This window comes from Aspergillus fischeri, genomic scaffold, assembly GCF_000149645.3.
Source record: "Aspergillus fischeri NRRL 181 1099437636266 genomic scaffold, whole genome shotgun sequence".
NCBI classification, from domain to species: domain Eukaryota; kingdom Fungi; phylum Ascomycota; class Eurotiomycetes; order Eurotiales; family Aspergillaceae; genus Aspergillus; species Aspergillus fischeri.
In genome coordinates, this window is record NW_001509760.1 from 3,426,708 (window position 1) to 3,444,041 (window position 17,334).

General features: G+C 48.4%; 6 protein-coding genes across 6 annotated transcripts; 4 read left to right on the top strand and 2 right to left on the bottom strand.

Annotated features, from left to right (window-relative positions):
* Positions 1 to 166: 166 nt before the first annotated feature.
* Positions 167 to 1,714, bottom strand: NFIA_058650 (CRAL-TRIO domain-containing protein; the record flags this gene model as incomplete). The annotated part of the gene is made up of 4 exons (XM_001258410.1): positions 167 to 648; positions 703 to 802; positions 852 to 893; positions 947 to 1,714. The coding sequence occupies 4 exons, from the start codon at positions 1,712 to 1,714 to the stop codon at positions 167 to 169; spliced, it is 1,392 nt and encodes a 463-aa protein (XP_001258411.1).
* Positions 1,715 to 2,636: 922 nt separating this feature from the next.
* Positions 2,637 to 3,433, top strand: NFIA_058660 (DASH complex subunit DAM1; the record flags this gene model as incomplete). Its single annotated transcript, XM_001258411.1, has 4 exons — positions 2,637 to 2,954; positions 3,007 to 3,058; positions 3,118 to 3,169; positions 3,241 to 3,433. 4 exons carry the CDS (start codon positions 2,637 to 2,639, stop codon positions 3,431 to 3,433), a joined length of 615 nt encoding a protein of 204 aa, XP_001258412.1.
* A 1,121-nt stretch (positions 3,434 to 4,554) lies between these two features.
* On the top strand, positions 4,555 to 6,412 carry NFIA_058670 (putative ubiquitin C-terminal hydrolase Ubp8; the record flags this gene model as incomplete). The annotated part of the gene is made up of 7 exons (XM_001258412.1): positions 4,555 to 4,606; positions 4,668 to 4,928; positions 4,979 to 5,083; positions 5,131 to 5,462; positions 5,515 to 5,943; positions 5,997 to 6,203; positions 6,299 to 6,412. The coding sequence occupies 7 exons, from the start codon at positions 4,555 to 4,557 to the stop codon at positions 6,410 to 6,412; spliced, it is 1,500 nt and encodes a 499-aa protein (XP_001258413.1).
* Positions 6,413 to 7,306: 894 nt separating this feature from the next.
* Positions 7,307 to 7,796, bottom strand: NFIA_058680 (40S ribosomal protein uS14; the record flags this gene model as incomplete). The annotated part of the gene is made up of 4 exons (XM_001258413.1): positions 7,307 to 7,462; positions 7,527 to 7,569; positions 7,670 to 7,693; positions 7,759 to 7,796. 4 exons carry the CDS (start codon positions 7,794 to 7,796, stop codon positions 7,307 to 7,309), a joined length of 261 nt encoding a protein of 86 aa, XP_001258414.1.
* A 5,106-nt stretch (positions 7,797 to 12,902) lies between these two features.
* Positions 12,903 to 14,873, top strand: NFIA_058690 (Ytp1 family protein; the record flags this gene model as incomplete). Its single annotated transcript, XM_001258414.1, has 4 exons — positions 12,903 to 13,161; positions 13,217 to 13,857; positions 13,923 to 14,624; positions 14,694 to 14,873. 4 exons carry the CDS (start codon positions 12,903 to 12,905, stop codon positions 14,871 to 14,873), a joined length of 1,782 nt encoding a protein of 593 aa, XP_001258415.1.
* A 1,092-nt stretch (positions 14,874 to 15,965) lies between these two features.
* Positions 15,966 to 16,904, top strand: NFIA_058700 (dienelactone hydrolase family protein; the record flags this gene model as incomplete). The annotated part of the gene is made up of 4 exons (XM_001258415.1): positions 15,966 to 16,053; positions 16,113 to 16,441; positions 16,517 to 16,634; positions 16,702 to 16,904. The coding sequence occupies 4 exons, from the start codon at positions 15,966 to 15,968 to the stop codon at positions 16,902 to 16,904; spliced, it is 738 nt and encodes a 245-aa protein (XP_001258416.1).
* Positions 16,905 to 17,334: the final 430 nt, after the last annotated feature.

Consider the following 17,334-nt stretch of genomic DNA (forward strand, 5'->3'; position numbering starts at 1 on the left):
AGTGTATACGGAATTGATGCATTAGTATAGACTGCAATGCTCTATATATACAAAGTCGTCCAGTACAAACATTATGACTCAATTTTGAGCCCGTCGCTGTCCAAAACGTAATGATAAGTCAGGTAGGTCTATAGTACTCAGTCTCATCACCTCTTGACCCTCCGGATTATTGGCTGCTGGCCGCATTTCCCTTCGACATGCTCTCCGCTGAATAGAAGTCGATTTTGCCACTACCTTGGATCACATTCAAGCGATCGTACAGGGACCTGGCACGTACGTAAGGGTCAAGCTGCCAGTATTGCTCCCTCAACCGCTCAATAAGGTCCTTTCTCTTATCCTTAGCTGTTCCCACGGCATCCTTGTCTCCTTTGGAGCTGGCCGCGATCCATGAAATGGTCGCATCTTGGATTTCTTTGCCGAGTTCACGTCGCTCTGCTAACAGCTGGTCTCGTTTGGCAGTGTCTTCCATCGGCTTATTTTCGTCCGGTTCGCATTCCACGTACTTGTACTCCCAATTCTCATCACCCTCAAGCTCCTTCATGATGCGATCTCGAGGAATGAACTGCTCCAGATCCTTGACGTTCTTAGTGAAATGGACCTTAGCAGCAACGACCGGATCAAGCCATCCTTTGATGATGTTCCAGATGCCTGTGCAGAAATACTTCAGTACATACGGCTTTCAATTTAGGAACGAAGACAAACCAGAGAAGATCCAAGGCGCCTTGTGAATGAGCACAACCCCTAACGATTCGGGATAGTTGGCCTCGAAGCATTTGATCATGAACTTGACCGGAGAGTAATCCTGCCAAGGTAAGTGAATGTTTATGGCAGATTGAAGATTGTGGGCATACCATATTCGCCAATGAGAAGTCGGTCATGTCGAAAATGATACACTAGAATATGTCAGGTGCATCTCGGCGGGTTTTGCCTGAGATTTGAGACTCACAGCTGTTTCGACGGGAGGCGCAAGCATCATGCGCGCCGATTCAATTGTGTAAACAGTGAAGCGGTCCAAGACCTCTTGGCTTTGATCACCAGCCTTATGCAGGCGCACCCTGACAACGCAAATTGGCCGGCCTGATTTGTCGACACCGTGGAGGAAACTCTTTCCCCGACGCATTTGCATCAAAAATTCCTCACCGGCCTTCTTTTCAGTAGGATCGGAACTCTGCGACTGTTTGAGAGCATGTTGCTCGCCATTTTTCATGATATCGTCATCCACCTTCACATCCATCAACCTCCAGCGGATAGTAGAGATAAACATGACGAGAGCATTCTTGACATCCCACTTACGCGCCCGTAGAAAGCGTAACAGCAGAGAATCGGGATTATCTTGTTTAACCATAGTCCAGAATGTTGTCCGAATGTCCTCCGGCGACATGTCTACTAGAGTTTGCTGGAACTCCTTCGACTGACCATACTTATCGTCTGCATCGGAAATATTGATAGATGCGAGGTTGGTTGTGATCCCTTCTGCTGATTTCTCGCTCACGGTGCCATCTTCACTATCCTTGCCTCGGCCGAACAGCCCGAATCGTCGCTTGGGCTCTTTCTTGTTCTCCTGCAGCGCGCTGGCCGATGCTTCCTTAGCTGACTCCAGCGCATCAAGTTTAACGCCAAAAACCTTCAGAAGCAGCACCCAGAATTCCTGCAGTTTCGCTTCCTGCTCTGCCGTGAGATTCCCCACGGTTCCGGGAGGCAATTCGGTAGGCATTGTTTTAAGAGTATCGATGACGCCGAGAAATGGTTCCTGTTCGGGCTGGATATTCTGCGAAATTGATGGAGGAGGAGAGTCGTTCTTGGAATGGAAGTGCTTATCCTGTAACCAAACTCCTCCGCAAATGACAGCGAGAGCGAATGTAACTGTCCAAAATGATGAAGCCTTCCTCGGAGGGTTGTTCCGCGATGACGGTACAGAGAAGATCGATCGTCTAGCTAGGGAGCCTGAAACTGAACAAGGCTTCGATGCGCCTTCAGCGAGTAATAATGGCAGGGAGTATGAGCGGAAATGGACAGAGTTGGCCGAAGAAAGGAGTAGACGGCGTCGAATAGACGAACAAGCATGCATGTGCTGAGAGATTAAAAACGACGGCCTAGAGTGGGGTCCGTTGGGAAGACTATGATGTTGTTGGTTGTTGCTATCCTCATTTCACGCCAGACTGGGCAAGGGCACACGAGAATGGGAAATTTGATAATTATTATTAGTAGTACTAAATAGTAGTGGTTCTACCTTGGCAACCCTCGAACGATTTATAACATCGTCTCTCTGTGGATGATCAATGCCGTAACGGACCCTCGGGGCGCCTCAATTTCCGATCCAATCGCAAACTGGAAAAGCGGGGGATCAACAATGCGGCGCCCACTGTTTTAATTAACGAGGCGGAACGCCATAAACACTCGAGAGATATTAAGGTATCTACCGATCTGCTTTACGTCTCCAACAAATTCTATTCCCATACCAGCCAATTTACAAACTGCGTTTGATATCCTTTGCTGAGCTGCCCAACTATCTTGCTGGCTAGGCCCAATTCATCACGTGTTGTGATTGTTTATCGTTGGCCGCGCAACAACAAAGGCTTCGAACTCGGATTTTTGAACAGCTTTCCTCGAACGTCGGGTAATTGTCAGAATCTATGATGGAACCTGCTCTCGCGCGGTCATCCTCGCGCCCGCGACCTTCGTCCAGGCCCACAACTCCTCTGAGGCCCAATTCTCGGTCGTCAATTCGCGAAGCCCATGGTTATGGGACGAGTATCAGCAATGCTGGCTACACACAACCCGCAATCAATGCTCTCGAGCCGCAGTTTGCAGAACTTGCAGATTCTATGGCTGATCTTGAGGCGAACTTCATGCACCTTCAGTTGATGCACGAGAGCTTGACGCGTTTCAGTGAGAGCTTTGCCAGCTTCCTCTATGGTTTGAATATGAATGCGTTCTGTGTCGACTTTCCGGAGGTATGTCCGATTAAGCTTTACTTCCCAAATCGTCTCTTGCTCACTAAGTTAGGCACCAATAGCAGATTCATTTCGGAGAGCTAAACAAGCTGAAGCTCAAAAAGGTATTGTCAAGCAACATTTGACAAAATTAACAATACCAATATACTCACTAAGATTGCAGAGGCTGAAGCTGAAGAAGTTCGGCGAGCTGTTGACGCCGAGGCAACGTTCATGTGAGTTACTCCTTAAGTTATAGCAGCATTGCACATTGGATGTTCATTCTGACCACGGTCCGGGGCCACAGGACGACAGATACCTCGTTCGTTGAGAATCCTCCTAGCACGATTTCCTCAAAGCCCACCTCCAAGTCCTCAATCCCTTCTCAAAGAGCTACTCGGAGGTCTTCAACGCGCGGGTCGACACGCGGTCGCTATACAACGAGAGGGACTAATCGGGCTCGGCCCAGCGCATTGCCTCGAGGTAGAGGTGTTCGGTGAGCGCTGTTCTGGGAACAGTAATGTCACAACCGGATATCCTAGTATACAACAGTGCTCCTGCGGGCTTTCCCTATAAATTCAAGATAAGGAAGATTGACAGCACTGTCGAGAACTGGAAACCAAGAAGCAGAGGTCTGACGGAGAAGGGCTGATCCGGCCCAATGGTCAAGGAACAGCTATACCAGATCAACCACAGCGCTACAAAGTCCCTGGGCTTCTTCACTAGCATGCGGCTGCCTCCATTCGAACCGAAGCCCTTCTCTTTCTATGGGCTACTTTTGTTGAGATTAATCTCAAACTTGCCATTGCCACTGAAGCCAGATTAATGACATGACAATGCGAAATGAAACTATCTTTAGAAATAATGGCCTACGCAATTGTTAGATCTTATTTCACGAGCGCAATATGATACACTTTAGAGTACTCCTTACCTTTAAATATCTCCCCAAAAGGCGGCGTCTCCCCCGGAGTTGCGGATCCAGGCCCGGTTTCTTATCGCTCCGAGCGGCGGACCCTGAGGAGAAAAAGATCTCTTTAACCAACATCAAGCCGTCCACAAAGCTTCTGTGGCGTCACATAGTTTCGGCTCAATAATCTTGAGGCAACACCTATCATTTTAACAAGTTTAATCATCTGCAGTCCAAGCTTTACTTTTTATCAGGTGTTGTTGCCGGTATATCATTTGCTCCTCAGGTCGCTTCAGTGCCAATCCGATCCGCACGGAACACTTAGTGGTAGCAGGGGACACGGAGGTTCACCACAGCCGTCAATAGACTCCAGCTTGGGCAACACAACGCTGAAAATTTCTATTGTTGATTGAGAGGCTGGCCTCTGAAAACTTCACAATGCGATTGTGAACCCCTACAACGTCTTTGACGACTTCTGTTCATGAATGCTTTGCATCCGTCCGCACTTGACTTGAGCTTATTGTCCTTCCTCGGCCTCTAACTGTCAAGGTATCTGTTGCTAGACGCCTTTCCCGGTGTCTTATATATCCTCAAGCTTTCCTTTCAGACTCTCAAATCTTCTTCAATTCTTCTAATACCCTATCTATCATCCTGATCTTTCCTCTCTACAACATCCTTGGAACAGCTTCTTCTCGTGCTGTCACCTTCGTCACCATGGCTAGCATTACTTCAGCGTCCCTTCTCTCGGAGGCTGAGTTCGGTTGCGGTAAGCAGGCATCATCACGATACCATCCTCTCTATAGATCTTCAAACTGACTCGTAGTAAGAGCATCTCGCCGCAATACTGACTCAGAGTGGAAACACTGCCGAGCAGTTCAAGAGCTCGTTCCTTAAAACGCACAATGCTCTGGCTCCTAGGCCATTACCTCTGTTTCCTAAGCCTTTGACGGTGGATGATCTCCCGAAGCAAAAGGGAGGCCTGCGTACTGCTTCTCTGCTAAGGCCAAAATACACGTGCTTGACTTGCTCTGAAGTGTGCGCCCCTGCCGATAGACCAGTTCATACGAAAGAGACTGGGCATCAGTTCTGTAAGTCGATCTAGTACGACTCTACAGTAGAAGGTAGCTGACACCCGCAGACATGGAGTCAAGGGGGCGTACTCTGTTCTGCCAAGGTTGCGGTGACTTCGTCTATGACCATGACTTGGAACGTCTTCGATCGTTACCTTATGGAATGCATCAAGGTTCGCATCCTGTCTGTCTTGATTGCATTCAACCTGCTAAGGCCCAGCAGCATCCAGGAGACGTAGATCAAGCGAAAGTTCATCGGATGAACAGTTTGTCAGGAACAACGCCAACAAGCGCGCTTGTGCGAAAAAGGGCGTCCGAGGTCTGTACAATCTCGGACAAACATGTTATCTCAACGTCATCCTGCAAACTTTACTGCATGATCCCATCTTGAATGCCTATTTCTTGGGGAATGGCCATCAGTCACACGATTGTACTCTCCAGGATTGCATAGGCTGCGCAGTTGCAGAAGCATTTGCCGACTTCAACAGCAGCGACAAAGCCGAAGGCTTTGCCGCATTGAATCTTCTTCTAGCATCATGGCGTGCAAGTCCTGTAGGTGGTCTCTTGACCGACTGCTACCACATTAAATACTGACTCTTTGTAGACTTTGGCAGGTTACCATCAGCAGGACGCACACGAGTACTACCAATTCCTCGTCGACAAGTTACATACGAGCACTGAAGGACACGTGGATGACCACGACCAAGGGTGTTCTTGCTTTTTCCACCAAACATTTTATGGCAAGCTTAAAAGTAGTGTGATGTGCGATAATTGCGGCAACATTACAAAAACGGAAGATCCTATGCTCGATCTGAGTCTGGACGTTCAGGTACAGGCGAAGAAACGGGCCATGGGCGGTGGTGTCGGGCCCTCAGCGACACCTACACTAAATGGTTGCCTGGAGAGCTTTACATCTCCAGAAAGGCTGATGGCAGGTGTCTACAATTGCAGTGAGTGTGGCGGTACGCCTCAGAAAGCAACAAAGCGTTTGCGAATCAAGAAATTGCCGGCGATTCTCTGCATGCAGCTGAAGGTCTGTCTCTTCTCTCTGAGGACCGCGGTGGACCTGGCTAACATGATATGCAGCGCTTCGAGCATAGCTCAGCAGTGTCCGAGAAAGTGGAAGGCAGGGTCGATTTCCCTTTGTCGATCAACATGCTCCCATATACAACACATCGGCACAGTGAGGATCTTGACAAATCCAAATTCGTCTATGATCTCTCTTCTGCCGTTGTCCACAAAGGCAAATTGGACGCTGGACACTACTACGTCTACTGCAAGCAGGGCGACCAGGTTTGTATATCCGTTATCTAGTGGCTTATGCCTCGTGTTTGCTGTCAGGAGGCAATGCACGACATTGTTGACATGGCTAACTCTTCTCTTAACAGTGGGTACTGTTCAACGATGATCAAGTCACTGCCGCCACCGAGGCTGAAGTCCTCAACGTCGATGCGTATCTCTTATTTTACAATCTACGATTGTTTACTGCTTCTTTGCAGTAGCTCGGTTGCGTTGCCTCGGCACCCTTCATACTCAATAGAGAGGCATCCATCTTTGTTTTCCCCTCCTGGCTCTAGCGGGCAGGAGTTCGTGGCATCGGAGTTCAATTCGCGGGTCTTATTTGAATTCCACTCGGGAGGGCCTCAACGTTATCTGTATTTTATTGCATCTTTCTCATCAGGCAGGCAGTTAGAAAACCGGGCTAAAATGGTCGCGCAAGACATAGCTTGGTGGTTGCTAGAATCTGATTCCAGCAGTTTCCTCATGATACGTTCTACGAAGTAGGAATGCTGCATTGTGGGGTTAAAACGGGTAGTTTCAACAGAAGGTAGCGGGCAAGCTGTGTTTCTACGAGCCAACTTAGCGAGCACATGATAAAGACCCAAAATCTTTGCTGCGCGACGGGGTATGTTTCTCGAGTCGTAGAGTGTAAAGGTGAAGTGAACGATGCCGCACCAGAGGGCTAGACGAAAGGGAAAAGTTCAACTATTGCAACCGGCCGCTACGTCCATAGGTAGCCTTACTAGACATGAACGTCTACAGGCGGCATTGACCCAATTGCAGTCGTATTCGTCACATTCACCACACTGTTTCGCTATGGCGGGCTCGAGGTGTAAGTAAAGTAAGGTGGAAAGGACGGGAGAAAGATCCTCATGAATTCAATTTAAAAAATTGAATTGGAAAGATAAAGGTTTTGACATAACACCTTTTGGGTTGTTCACACCGGCATCTCCTCTTCCTCTTTCCTATTTTCCCCCGTTGGAATTCAAGCGGATATGATTCCTTTTTGATTTTCCTCCATGGTAGCTACCGAGCGCCGAGCACGTAACGATTCGTCGTGAAACAGGAAATGGATCGAGAAAACAGATTTAACGGTACTGTATGAGGTAACTCTGTTAGTGATCCGCTCTTTCTTCTGCCAACCAGTTCTCCGAGTGTCGTCGGGTTGACCATGGCCATGGTGTTCCGACTCTGCGGCGTATGTGGGAACCAACCTTGTAGAAACCGATGTCCTGAGCCTTCTCACGGAAGCACTGTCTGCAGATGTCCATCTATAACCACTATCAGTCGCATATCCAACGCTTGTTAATCTCGATAGTTGGCTCATTTCCATACCCCGTACTTGCGGATCAGACCAGCGCGGTGGGCGCAAACACGGCTGTTTCAACGCAAAATATCTGATTAGCCATTCCTGCTCGCAATCCATAATATTTCGACCCTATCCTCCTGGTATCGCTTGGGGAATTTCGTTCACACACCATTCACGGGAACCCTTGCCGAACCTATAGAGAGATAACAAATTAGCCAAATCGTATCGACGCATTCCAGAATTGAAGAATATCCTTACTTGCGGGGCCGGCTGTACCAAACGGACTCGTGAGTCATCTTGAATCTGAGACGAGGAAAACCTGGGGGTTGACGGTGTTTGGCAGGTGGTTTGTCGTCGCTGGCGCTGGGCGTTGAGGATAAAAGATATTAGGGTTGAAAATGCGTTGTGTGCCTCTGTTCCGCTGCCGGGCTCGGGCCATCTCGCTTGAGGAGCGCTAAGCTGCTTCGGGATGCATTAGGCTATATTGGTCATGTGATTCGAGACTGGTTTTTTGGGCTTAGCGCCCCGCCTCCAGGTCCACGGTGTTTTGTTTCTCCGGAGTGCCTGGATATCAAAGCACATGAATCAGCGAGGAACGACCTCACTCACTTCGACGATAACCTTAAGGCTACCTTTCTTCTTTATTATTACACAGTCAATGATTGGAAAGGAAGCTATACTGCTGGATCTAGTTATATAAGACAGTTGACATACTTCTAGGCTTTTGCAAGTGCATATCCGAAGCCAATGCGGATGGGTGGTCAGCCCCTAGCTCTGAAGACACATCTTCTCCTTGATATCGTTCATTGAAAGGCATTCGAAATGAAAACGTTTCCGTATTATTGCGGGTAGAAGCCGCGCATGCCCAACTATGTTCATAGAGAAGCGCGCCTTGGAGGAAGCACATGTGGTCGCCATTGTGGATTGTCACTAGCATGTGCTAGATCATTAAGCTGCATTTAGCCTACAAATCGAAAAGTTTATGAAAGTCCGCAAGCGAAGGACTACTGCACTGTGGTAAAAGTCGATCCAAAGTTGAGAGTGTGTATGGTATGTCACCAGTGATATGTGCCACACAGGCAGCTTTGCTTCTGTTTCTGCCTGCTGGACGATGGTCCTACGGAGAGGAGGTACTCGCAACACTCGAAGCAGAAGCAATCATATTTGTCAACGTATCCAGGACTGGACATTGGCGTATTGCGGAACTACAACAACTGAACCGCCGCGTAGAGCGAGTCTTGATGCTTTGCATTTTGCTCGCCCTCACGCATCTTTCCAAAAGATGTCTTCTGTTCACTTCAGCCGCGATCACAGCTTGTCTATTCTTACGTTTGTATGCGCGACCAACAGACAACTTTATCCACCAGATGTGGACGAGTAATGAGAACGTCCTGGTACGATTATGGAATGCGCGCTCACTTTGAGACTTAATTCCAAGAGTCGTGCAGGATGTAACTCGATGCAGGCTAGGAGTGATGTTCCTGTATCGAATGGTCTCAGCTCATCGGGAGTTAGTTACCCCTGGGAAGAATAAGCCGGGGACTGGTATGACAATCCAGCATTTGTTTGGTTTCAGGGGCGCGGGATTACCCGCATCATATAAATACCTGGGGTAGATGTTGTTCTTGAATTGAATTCGTTCCGCAAAAGGAACTAAAAGTCAGCAGGACCACTGAGTATTGAAACACCAGGTAGCTCCTACACAGTAGCACGAACCGCGGATCATCTCCTGAAACCCCGCTGGATGTTTCCTTAGCAATGTGCCGATTTTCCGATGTGAGAAGAATCAATTGCTGAGCAGTATCTATAGAGCTACTACCCAGAACTGGATTTGTTGATGGCCCCAACAGTGACTGGGACCTCTGCGCGAGGTACGGTCACGGAGTAAAGTGCCGGTCTTCGCATAAGGTCCATACCCTTGTGTTGAGGATTTATGCATCGCGCCAAAGTTTTGTGCAAACTGCAATACCTTATGTTTCCGGGAATGGTTTTGTGATATATCCGACACTGTAGATACGGTACCTGAAGTTTCCGAGTCCCCGAGTTCCGGCCGGCGATCATAAACCATAATTTATGATTGGTTGGTTTACCTGTCACCATGGCACGATTCACGAAGACCTGCAGGGAATGTGCCGCTGTGACAATGTGATTTGGTGCTCAGTTGTACTGTGTAGGTACCACCCAGGTACTTTGGCAACTTCAGCCCATACTTCAGCTGTTGCGTGTGAGTTGAGAAGGGCTTGAATGTCTCCGGGGTACCGCATTACATTGATCAAAATACTACTGACAGGTGTTATGTGGAGAGGATCGATGACAGCACCAAGAGTTCAAAGCTCAGCCACAGTCATACGAAGCAGCCAACATGATGCTGTGGTATCTCGGCCATGACAACAGGCTAGGTGTCTCATAGATACTCCAACATACGAAGTTCTCGACGACCGAGACAAACCCTGACGGAAAGCAGGTTGGCCAGAGTCTCGCTGTTCCGGGTTGTGAGTCACACCACTTTAACAGAATTAGTAAGGACACAAGCATAGAAAGATCGAGAAACACATCAGGTCAGCAGGACCCGTTGTCCGTCAACTGTCCGTCAACACCATGAATTCCAAAAGATGGGTTGTGTCTTAGAGGATACGAGTGCGTGCATATAAAGTGATGCCCGTTGCGCCTCAAAGATCGACTGTCCAGAACTCCGAGAACTTTATTCCTGAGAGAAACTGGAACTGGGGGTTCATAGTTCATTCTCGCGGAAGCTCGCGGATGGCGGTGCAGGCCGATTCCTTAATCCGTTCTTACCAGCCAATCATGCCGAGAATGGATCGGCAGCTGGCGTGGGCTGTCAGATGAGTAGGCCTAATTACGGTCAGTCCGTGGTATTCAGGGAGCTCGTACGAAGTACTATCGCGAGAACTCAACCGACTCAGGGCTGGCACAGGCAGTTTCGAAATTCAAAATTACCGATGCAGTCTTATTAATTAATTTATGTCGTGTTACCAACATTAGCCAACGTGCTAGGTGTTTCGCTTGGCGGGGTCTCTTCTAGGAACAGATGAATGGGAACCTGAGACTCGATTGCAGCTAATCGGATTAATTGGCTGAACTCGGCGGAGTATGGACACATCCATGCCGTTTTTGTATACTCGCTTAAAGAGTGCCCCGTTCTTCTCATCTCCAGGTCCTCTCAAGGACTCTAGATGGGATTCTTGGCGCAGTGTCTTTCCTATATTCAATGCAGATACTCCGTACTCAGCGCATGGATGCCTGCCCTACTAGCATAACGTGACATTAGCTCATTCTCAGCTTCGCGTTGCTGGTAGGAAGTGTTTTGCGCCTTGGCGCTGAGTTGGTATGCACGATTGGGTAGTTATGTGCCAACTAGGCTGACAATAGCGGATGATCTTCGAAGTACAATTCCAGGGAAGAGGGGTACAAATCTCGGACTTCGGCAGTATCTTTCGCTACCGTAGTACATTCTTTTTTCGCATCATGCGCAAATAAATGCCATTCCTTATCAAGTAACAGTTGATGTCTTTGCTTGATACAAATGCAAGGAGAAGATGAATGAGCCCATGTAACTGCCTATATTGTCACTCTGCATTAAAGACCTCCTACTGAGTCGTATGTATTCGTGTTTACTTATCCTTTGTGCCGTCGAATGAATAAGTGCCTTAGACTGATAGTTTTCGGCTCTGTCACACGGTTTACAAATCATGAATAACAGCAATATTGTACCTTTCTCTCATTAATGTTGTTAAAGATTGGCAGAGGCCCCAACTCCGGAACAGGGATGCTGGTAAGGCAGAACGTTGTCGCTCGGCACAGGCCACTTTCATCCAATCTTTGTACTCGTACGGAATTACAAAAATTGCGATTCACGGTCCCGGTAATGATCAAGTGACACCTTCTGGCGATAGGTATCTGTCCAAGAATCAGTCTGGGCAGAGGAGCACGGAGTTATTATCAGCGGTGAGTGCCTGGTAGCAAGCATGTGTGGATAACCGACGAATTGAAACTTTGATCAAATTACTCGCAGTGTGTTGTTCTTAGAAATAATCCAGTCCAAAGGGACGTACAAATAGAGTAATTTGGCCCCGTCATCGAAGGAGGTCAATGCCTAATCCCTAGTAGCTCCGATTCAGGCGCTAAAGCAGCATCAGCTGGTAGTCTTGGTACCTGGGAATGAGGTCATCCCACGGCACAGACTGGGCCAATAGTGACTTCGATTGTTGGTCACGCACTAGTCCATAATAGTAATTCAAGGATAAGGCGGGATGATGCTTCCCGGTGGATCCGAGCATCCGAGAGAAAATCTTTCTGTTGTTTGTTCATGTAGTTCTTCTGTTGGAAAGGTCCGGATGGTAACTGGTTGTTATTGTTGCTATTGGATTGCAGTTGAGAGCTCTTTTTGTTTTTGTAGTCTACTTCAAGCTCGAGTGCATGCTTAAGGCATAGCTCTCGAGAGAAATCAGTGATATCAACTCTGACATCATGTGAATAAGTAGGCGATTTCAGGTGATCCTGGGATACATACTCTGTAGTTCCCTGGCGTTCCAGACCGACCCATGCTGAAAACGAAAAATTAGAGAAAGGAAAAATTCTTACCAAAGACCCTCAATTACTCACACAAGTCCCAAAGACTCCGCATGATGACGGTCTCTATGACCATTCCGGAGCTTTGATCCAGGCAGAAGGGCTATAAGCAACGAAGTCATCGTCATTACCACTCATATCATGCTCATCAGCATCATAAAATGGCATGATATCTTTCATCGCTTGATTTTTTGTATATCGAAAATCCCCAGGAAATTATCAAAATAACAGACATAATCAGAACAATCCGAGCCGATCAGGGTTGCGCTAGGTAATTATTCTTCTCCACCGCCGTGCTCTTCGGCAAACGGAGCTTTGGGGAGCTTCTTTGTTTCCACGTCCTTCTCGGCGCTGGGCGCATCTTATCCCCGCCTGCTCCGAAAGAATCAGAGCGAAACTCCCAAAGATTAGAAAGTCATTGTCGCGTATAAAGAGAGTGGAAAGGGGAAAAAGAAAAATACAGAGAGAAAATCGGGCCTCGCATCTTACCTCTTAATCTACTCCCCCCTTCCCTGGCTCTCATTACATCCTTACTTCTTCCTTTTTCTTTTCCTTCGGCTATCTCCTTCATACTTCAGCCCTACAAACATACCTAACGTAATTATTGCGCGCCAGGCCGGTAGCACCTCAACACCGCACCTCGTACAGCTGCGGTTCTGCGCAATCAGAAATTCTCACAATCAGGCCATCGGAATAATCATCAGACGAGCTGGAGCTTAGGTTCCTCGACTCCAGCTCTCTGTAGTCGCTGCCCACCCAGAACAACCGTCTATCTCAGCCCTTATCCCCATAATACAATAACCAAACCGCTCATGCTGCGAGCAGCATTCCGCGCCGCGTTTGCGGCCTCCTTCTTACTAGTATCCATCGCCAATGCGCTTCCTCACGGAGACGATGAATCCATGGAAATGGACATGGGCATGAACATGGAAGACACAGCAAAGTCGGAGCCGCCTAAAGACGCAAATGATGAATCCCCCATGAGTTATTTCGCATACGGAAAGCATTCGGGAACCATAATGGCTCACATCGCTCTCATGATCATTGCATGGTGTTTCGTCCTGCCTACAGGTAAGAAATCACAGCAATCACCATCTTTGGGATCTTGCTGATCAGTGCTGTATAGCCGTCATGTTCAGTGTCGCGCGTTCGCGATTTGCATTGCCGTCGCAATTCGTCTTCCTGGTGTGCAATGCCTTGGGTTTGCTTATTGGAATTATCTACAACAGTCAGACCCCTGATCTTTATGAGAACAATGCTCATCACAAGATTGGATGGGTTGCAACCTGGGTCATTAGCGCACAGGTCGTTATGTCGTTGATCTTCGCATATGCTGGTAGAGGCGAGAGAGCAAAGGCATCCGAGCAGGAAGCATTCCTCCCTGTGCCCACCGAGGAAATGTCTGATAATTCGCATCCTTATCCATCGGGGATCCATCATGCCTATCGCTGGTCAAAAGACAGCGGCCAGGGCACCGAAAGAAACTCCTTCTCCCTTCACAGTCGGCCAAGTTCACCTTCCTGCTCATCTCCGTCGGAAGAATATGATACATTTGAGAAGCCGGAGCAAGTGCTCGAGAAGCCTGCTCACCGAGGCTGGCTACATAGCACCATTTTAGGCCGCTTTTTTGCCAGTCGCGTGCCTCGCTTGGTATCTAGTCGCGTTCTCCGGGTCTTGAATGTTGTATCTTTGGTTATTGACAGGATTATCCTGCCTTTTGGCTTCGTCGCGATTGCAACCGGTGCTGTAACTTATGGTGGCATCATGGTAAGCGCTTTCTCTATCTCCGAGTTTCTCCAATGTAAGACTGCGCTAATCGAGTTCACCTGCAGCGGGGAAGCGAAGTCTTCAACGGTCTGGCGCACTTCATAAAGGGTGGAATCTTTTTCTGGTACGGTCTGTTGACCCTGGGCCGCTGGATGGGCTGCTGGGCAGATTTTGGCTGGGCGTGGAACGTCAAACCCTCGATCTCGATCGTCGGCAAATGGAAGGCGAAGATTCCTTCTGGCGAGTTCACCGAATCCTTTGTCATCTTCCTTTACGGAGCAAGCAACGTCTTTCTGGAACATCTGGCTGGCTGGGGCGGCGCATGGACTGCCACGGACCTTGAGCATGTGTCGATTTCGATCATGTTCTTCGGCGGTGGCCTGTGTGGCATGCTATTCGAATCCAAGCGCGTCAGAGGCTGGTTGAACAGCACTGTTCTACAATCTCCCGCTCATGCCGGCGTACATGGTTCGGCAGACCCTGCTTGGCAGACCCCTGATACGCAAGGCGTCTCCCTCAATCCAATGCCGGCGCTTGTCATCCTGCTTTTGGGAATGATGATGGGATCTCACCATCAAACGAGCATGATTTCGACCATGGTGCACAAGCAATGGGGAAACCTTCTCGTTGGGTTCGCCTTGGCTCGTGGCATGACGTATGCTTTACTATACCTCAAGCCTCCGACCTCCTATCTTCCGTCGCGCCCACCAACTGAGATTGTGGCATCCTTCTGCCTGATTGCTGGCGGGTTGATCTTCATGCTAAGTGTAAGTGTCTTGTGTCCCTCGCTTTCCTCCTTTTTCAGTCCACGAATTGTTACTGATCTTTTTCGGTAGACCCGCAATGTTGTTGATAGCATGGAATACTATAATTTGGATGCAATGTTCACGTTCACTGTTGGAATGGGAGTGACCGCCTTCATCATGGCTTGTGAGATTTTGGCTATTGCCCTCAAAGCTTGGGCGGTGAAGGAGTCGCGACCACAACTGCCGCCTTTCCAGTTCCCCGTCGCCTGAATCATGCCGAAATGATTTTGCAATCCCCGTTGCTAGATCAATCCCTCACGCCTCAGCATGAAGTTTTTGATACGACCCACGGAGAAAAGAGGGGAAATGGAAGAACAAAAAATAACACGGACAGGATGAACTGGAGGATCTAATGTTTACTTGTGATCTCTTTATACCCATTACACTATTTGACTTCTATGACCAGGTGTTTGGCTTTGGGTGACATGACATAATACCCGATATACCACAGCCCAGGTTTTCACATTTTTTTGATGCATTGTGATGTTTATGAACGATACACATGGTTTACGGAATGGCTAATGAGGGGTTGTTGATAACCAATGACATGACAAGAATTTTTTGGGAACAATACCTAGAGGCCTCTTATGGTCCTACCTAGTGGATATAGGATGAAAGAAACCATGAACAATTGCACAGAGTCTTGTCCAGGTGCCACCTCCTGAACCTGGTTTTAAAGCACGAGCCAAGCAGAAGTTTAGAGGTTTCTTCAGGTGGAGGTACAGCCGCTGGATAGCCAATCGTCCTCAGCAAGGCATGTTTTGCTGCTACTCCATCTCACTTGAGGCTTTGAACTAATTCGCTCTAGCGGATTTAACATGTTTTATCTATTTATCCCCGAGCCTCCGCCGCCGACGGGGAGGAAAAGCTTAGCCCTACTCCCGATTACCCGATGCTTCAACTACCTCGGTGGCTTGGTGGAGGTCAACAATGTCAGACAGACGTTGCAGAGAAAGGATGTGTCAAGGCCCGGTTATTGTCCCGCAGCTATTCGAACATGATTCTAGATGTATCAATGGACAAGGCACTTCTATCGAAGCTGTAACACAGGGTGGCCTTTACATTGCAGTGTTGTAGTACATGGAAGAGCAACCCATTAGTAAGCGTCCATGAGGGGCAAGAGTGGGGAGAGCGGGCGGGCTCCTGCGTCGAAATCGAATTGGATGGATGTTCCTTAATGTTTCTTCGGGCATTTAAGAGGGGCGACTGTCCCGCGTTATCTATCAGCTATTTTTCCCATCTTTCGCAGTCTTTGTCAAACGTACGCTCTTCAGGCAGTTTCTATTCTCATATCTAGTAAAGATGGCATCCAACCCTCCCGGAGCTTGCTGTGCCTCTGGCTTCAAGCACGAAGGCAACCCCGTTGGGGAGATCAAGACCGTCGAGGGTGGTAAGTAGCCTTGCTACTCCTTTCTTGACACAAATGGTCTCGATGCTGAGTCTTCAAAGTTGAAACCTACATTTCATACCCCAAGGACACCAAGAGCCCCGAGAAGGCCGTCGTTATACTGAGCGACATTTTCGGTATCTATGTCAACGCCCAGCTGCTTGCCGACGAATTCGCTTCCAATGGATACCTCGCCGTTATTCCCGATCTCTTCCAGAAGGACGCTATCAAGCTCAGTGACATGGAATCCGGCAAGGCTGATCTTCCCGCATGGCTTCCTAAGCACCAGACCGCCAACGTCGACCCTGTTGTCGAGTCTACAATCAAGTACCTCAGACAGGACCTGGGAGTCAAGAGAATCGCTGGTGTCGGTTACTGCTTCGGTGGAAAGGTAAGCTCCATGCTTTGAGAACTGCAAGGTACTTTTGTTGGTGCATCCCGTTCCTGACAAGGCTCTTTGGATCAGTATGTCTGCCGCTTCTTGAAGCCCGGTAAGATCGACGTCGGTTACACCGCTCACCCCTCCTTTATCACCAAGGAGGAGCTCGCTGCCATCGCTGGTCCTCTTTCTATCGCTGCCTCCGGTAAGTTGGTCCGCGAGGATGTGTTGGGTTACTATCAAGATCAAGACTGACTTTGAAAATTTGTTAGAAATCGACAACATCTTCACCACTCAGCTCCGTCACGAGTCCGAGGATATTCTGATCAAGACGGGTCAGCCCTGGCAGATCAATCTGTTCAGCGGCGTTACACATGGCTTCGCTGTCCGTGCTGACTTAAGCAACAAGCACTTCAAGTTTTGCAAGGAGCAGGCCTTCTACCAGGCTGTTGCGTGGTTCCAGCAGTACCTGTAGTCTGATGTTACAAGGACATATATCTCATATATAATTGGTCATGATTTAATGAGCTAGAAGAAATGAGATTGCAAATCAACTTTCGTATTTATGAATGGCTGAGAGATACTCCGTACCTGGACCGATAGCGCTTATCGCACACGTGACCCCGTGATCCGCGTTAGAAAGGCCCACTCAGACAAAGTAGAGTAGCCCTGAACATTGATTGTTTTCAGAACAAATCCAGTGCTGCTGCATTACCTCCTTGTATTTTGTTCGAGCTCACAGTTTAGTCTTGCAGATTTATATTCTTTGGACGATCTCTGCATAAAGCGAATCGAACTTCTGAGTCGTGTGGTCCGCATCGCATGTTTTCTGGCTTCTGCATTGTTTGCATCCATCCTAGACAGTGACACTGCACACCGGCAATTCTGGTTTACGACATATAGTG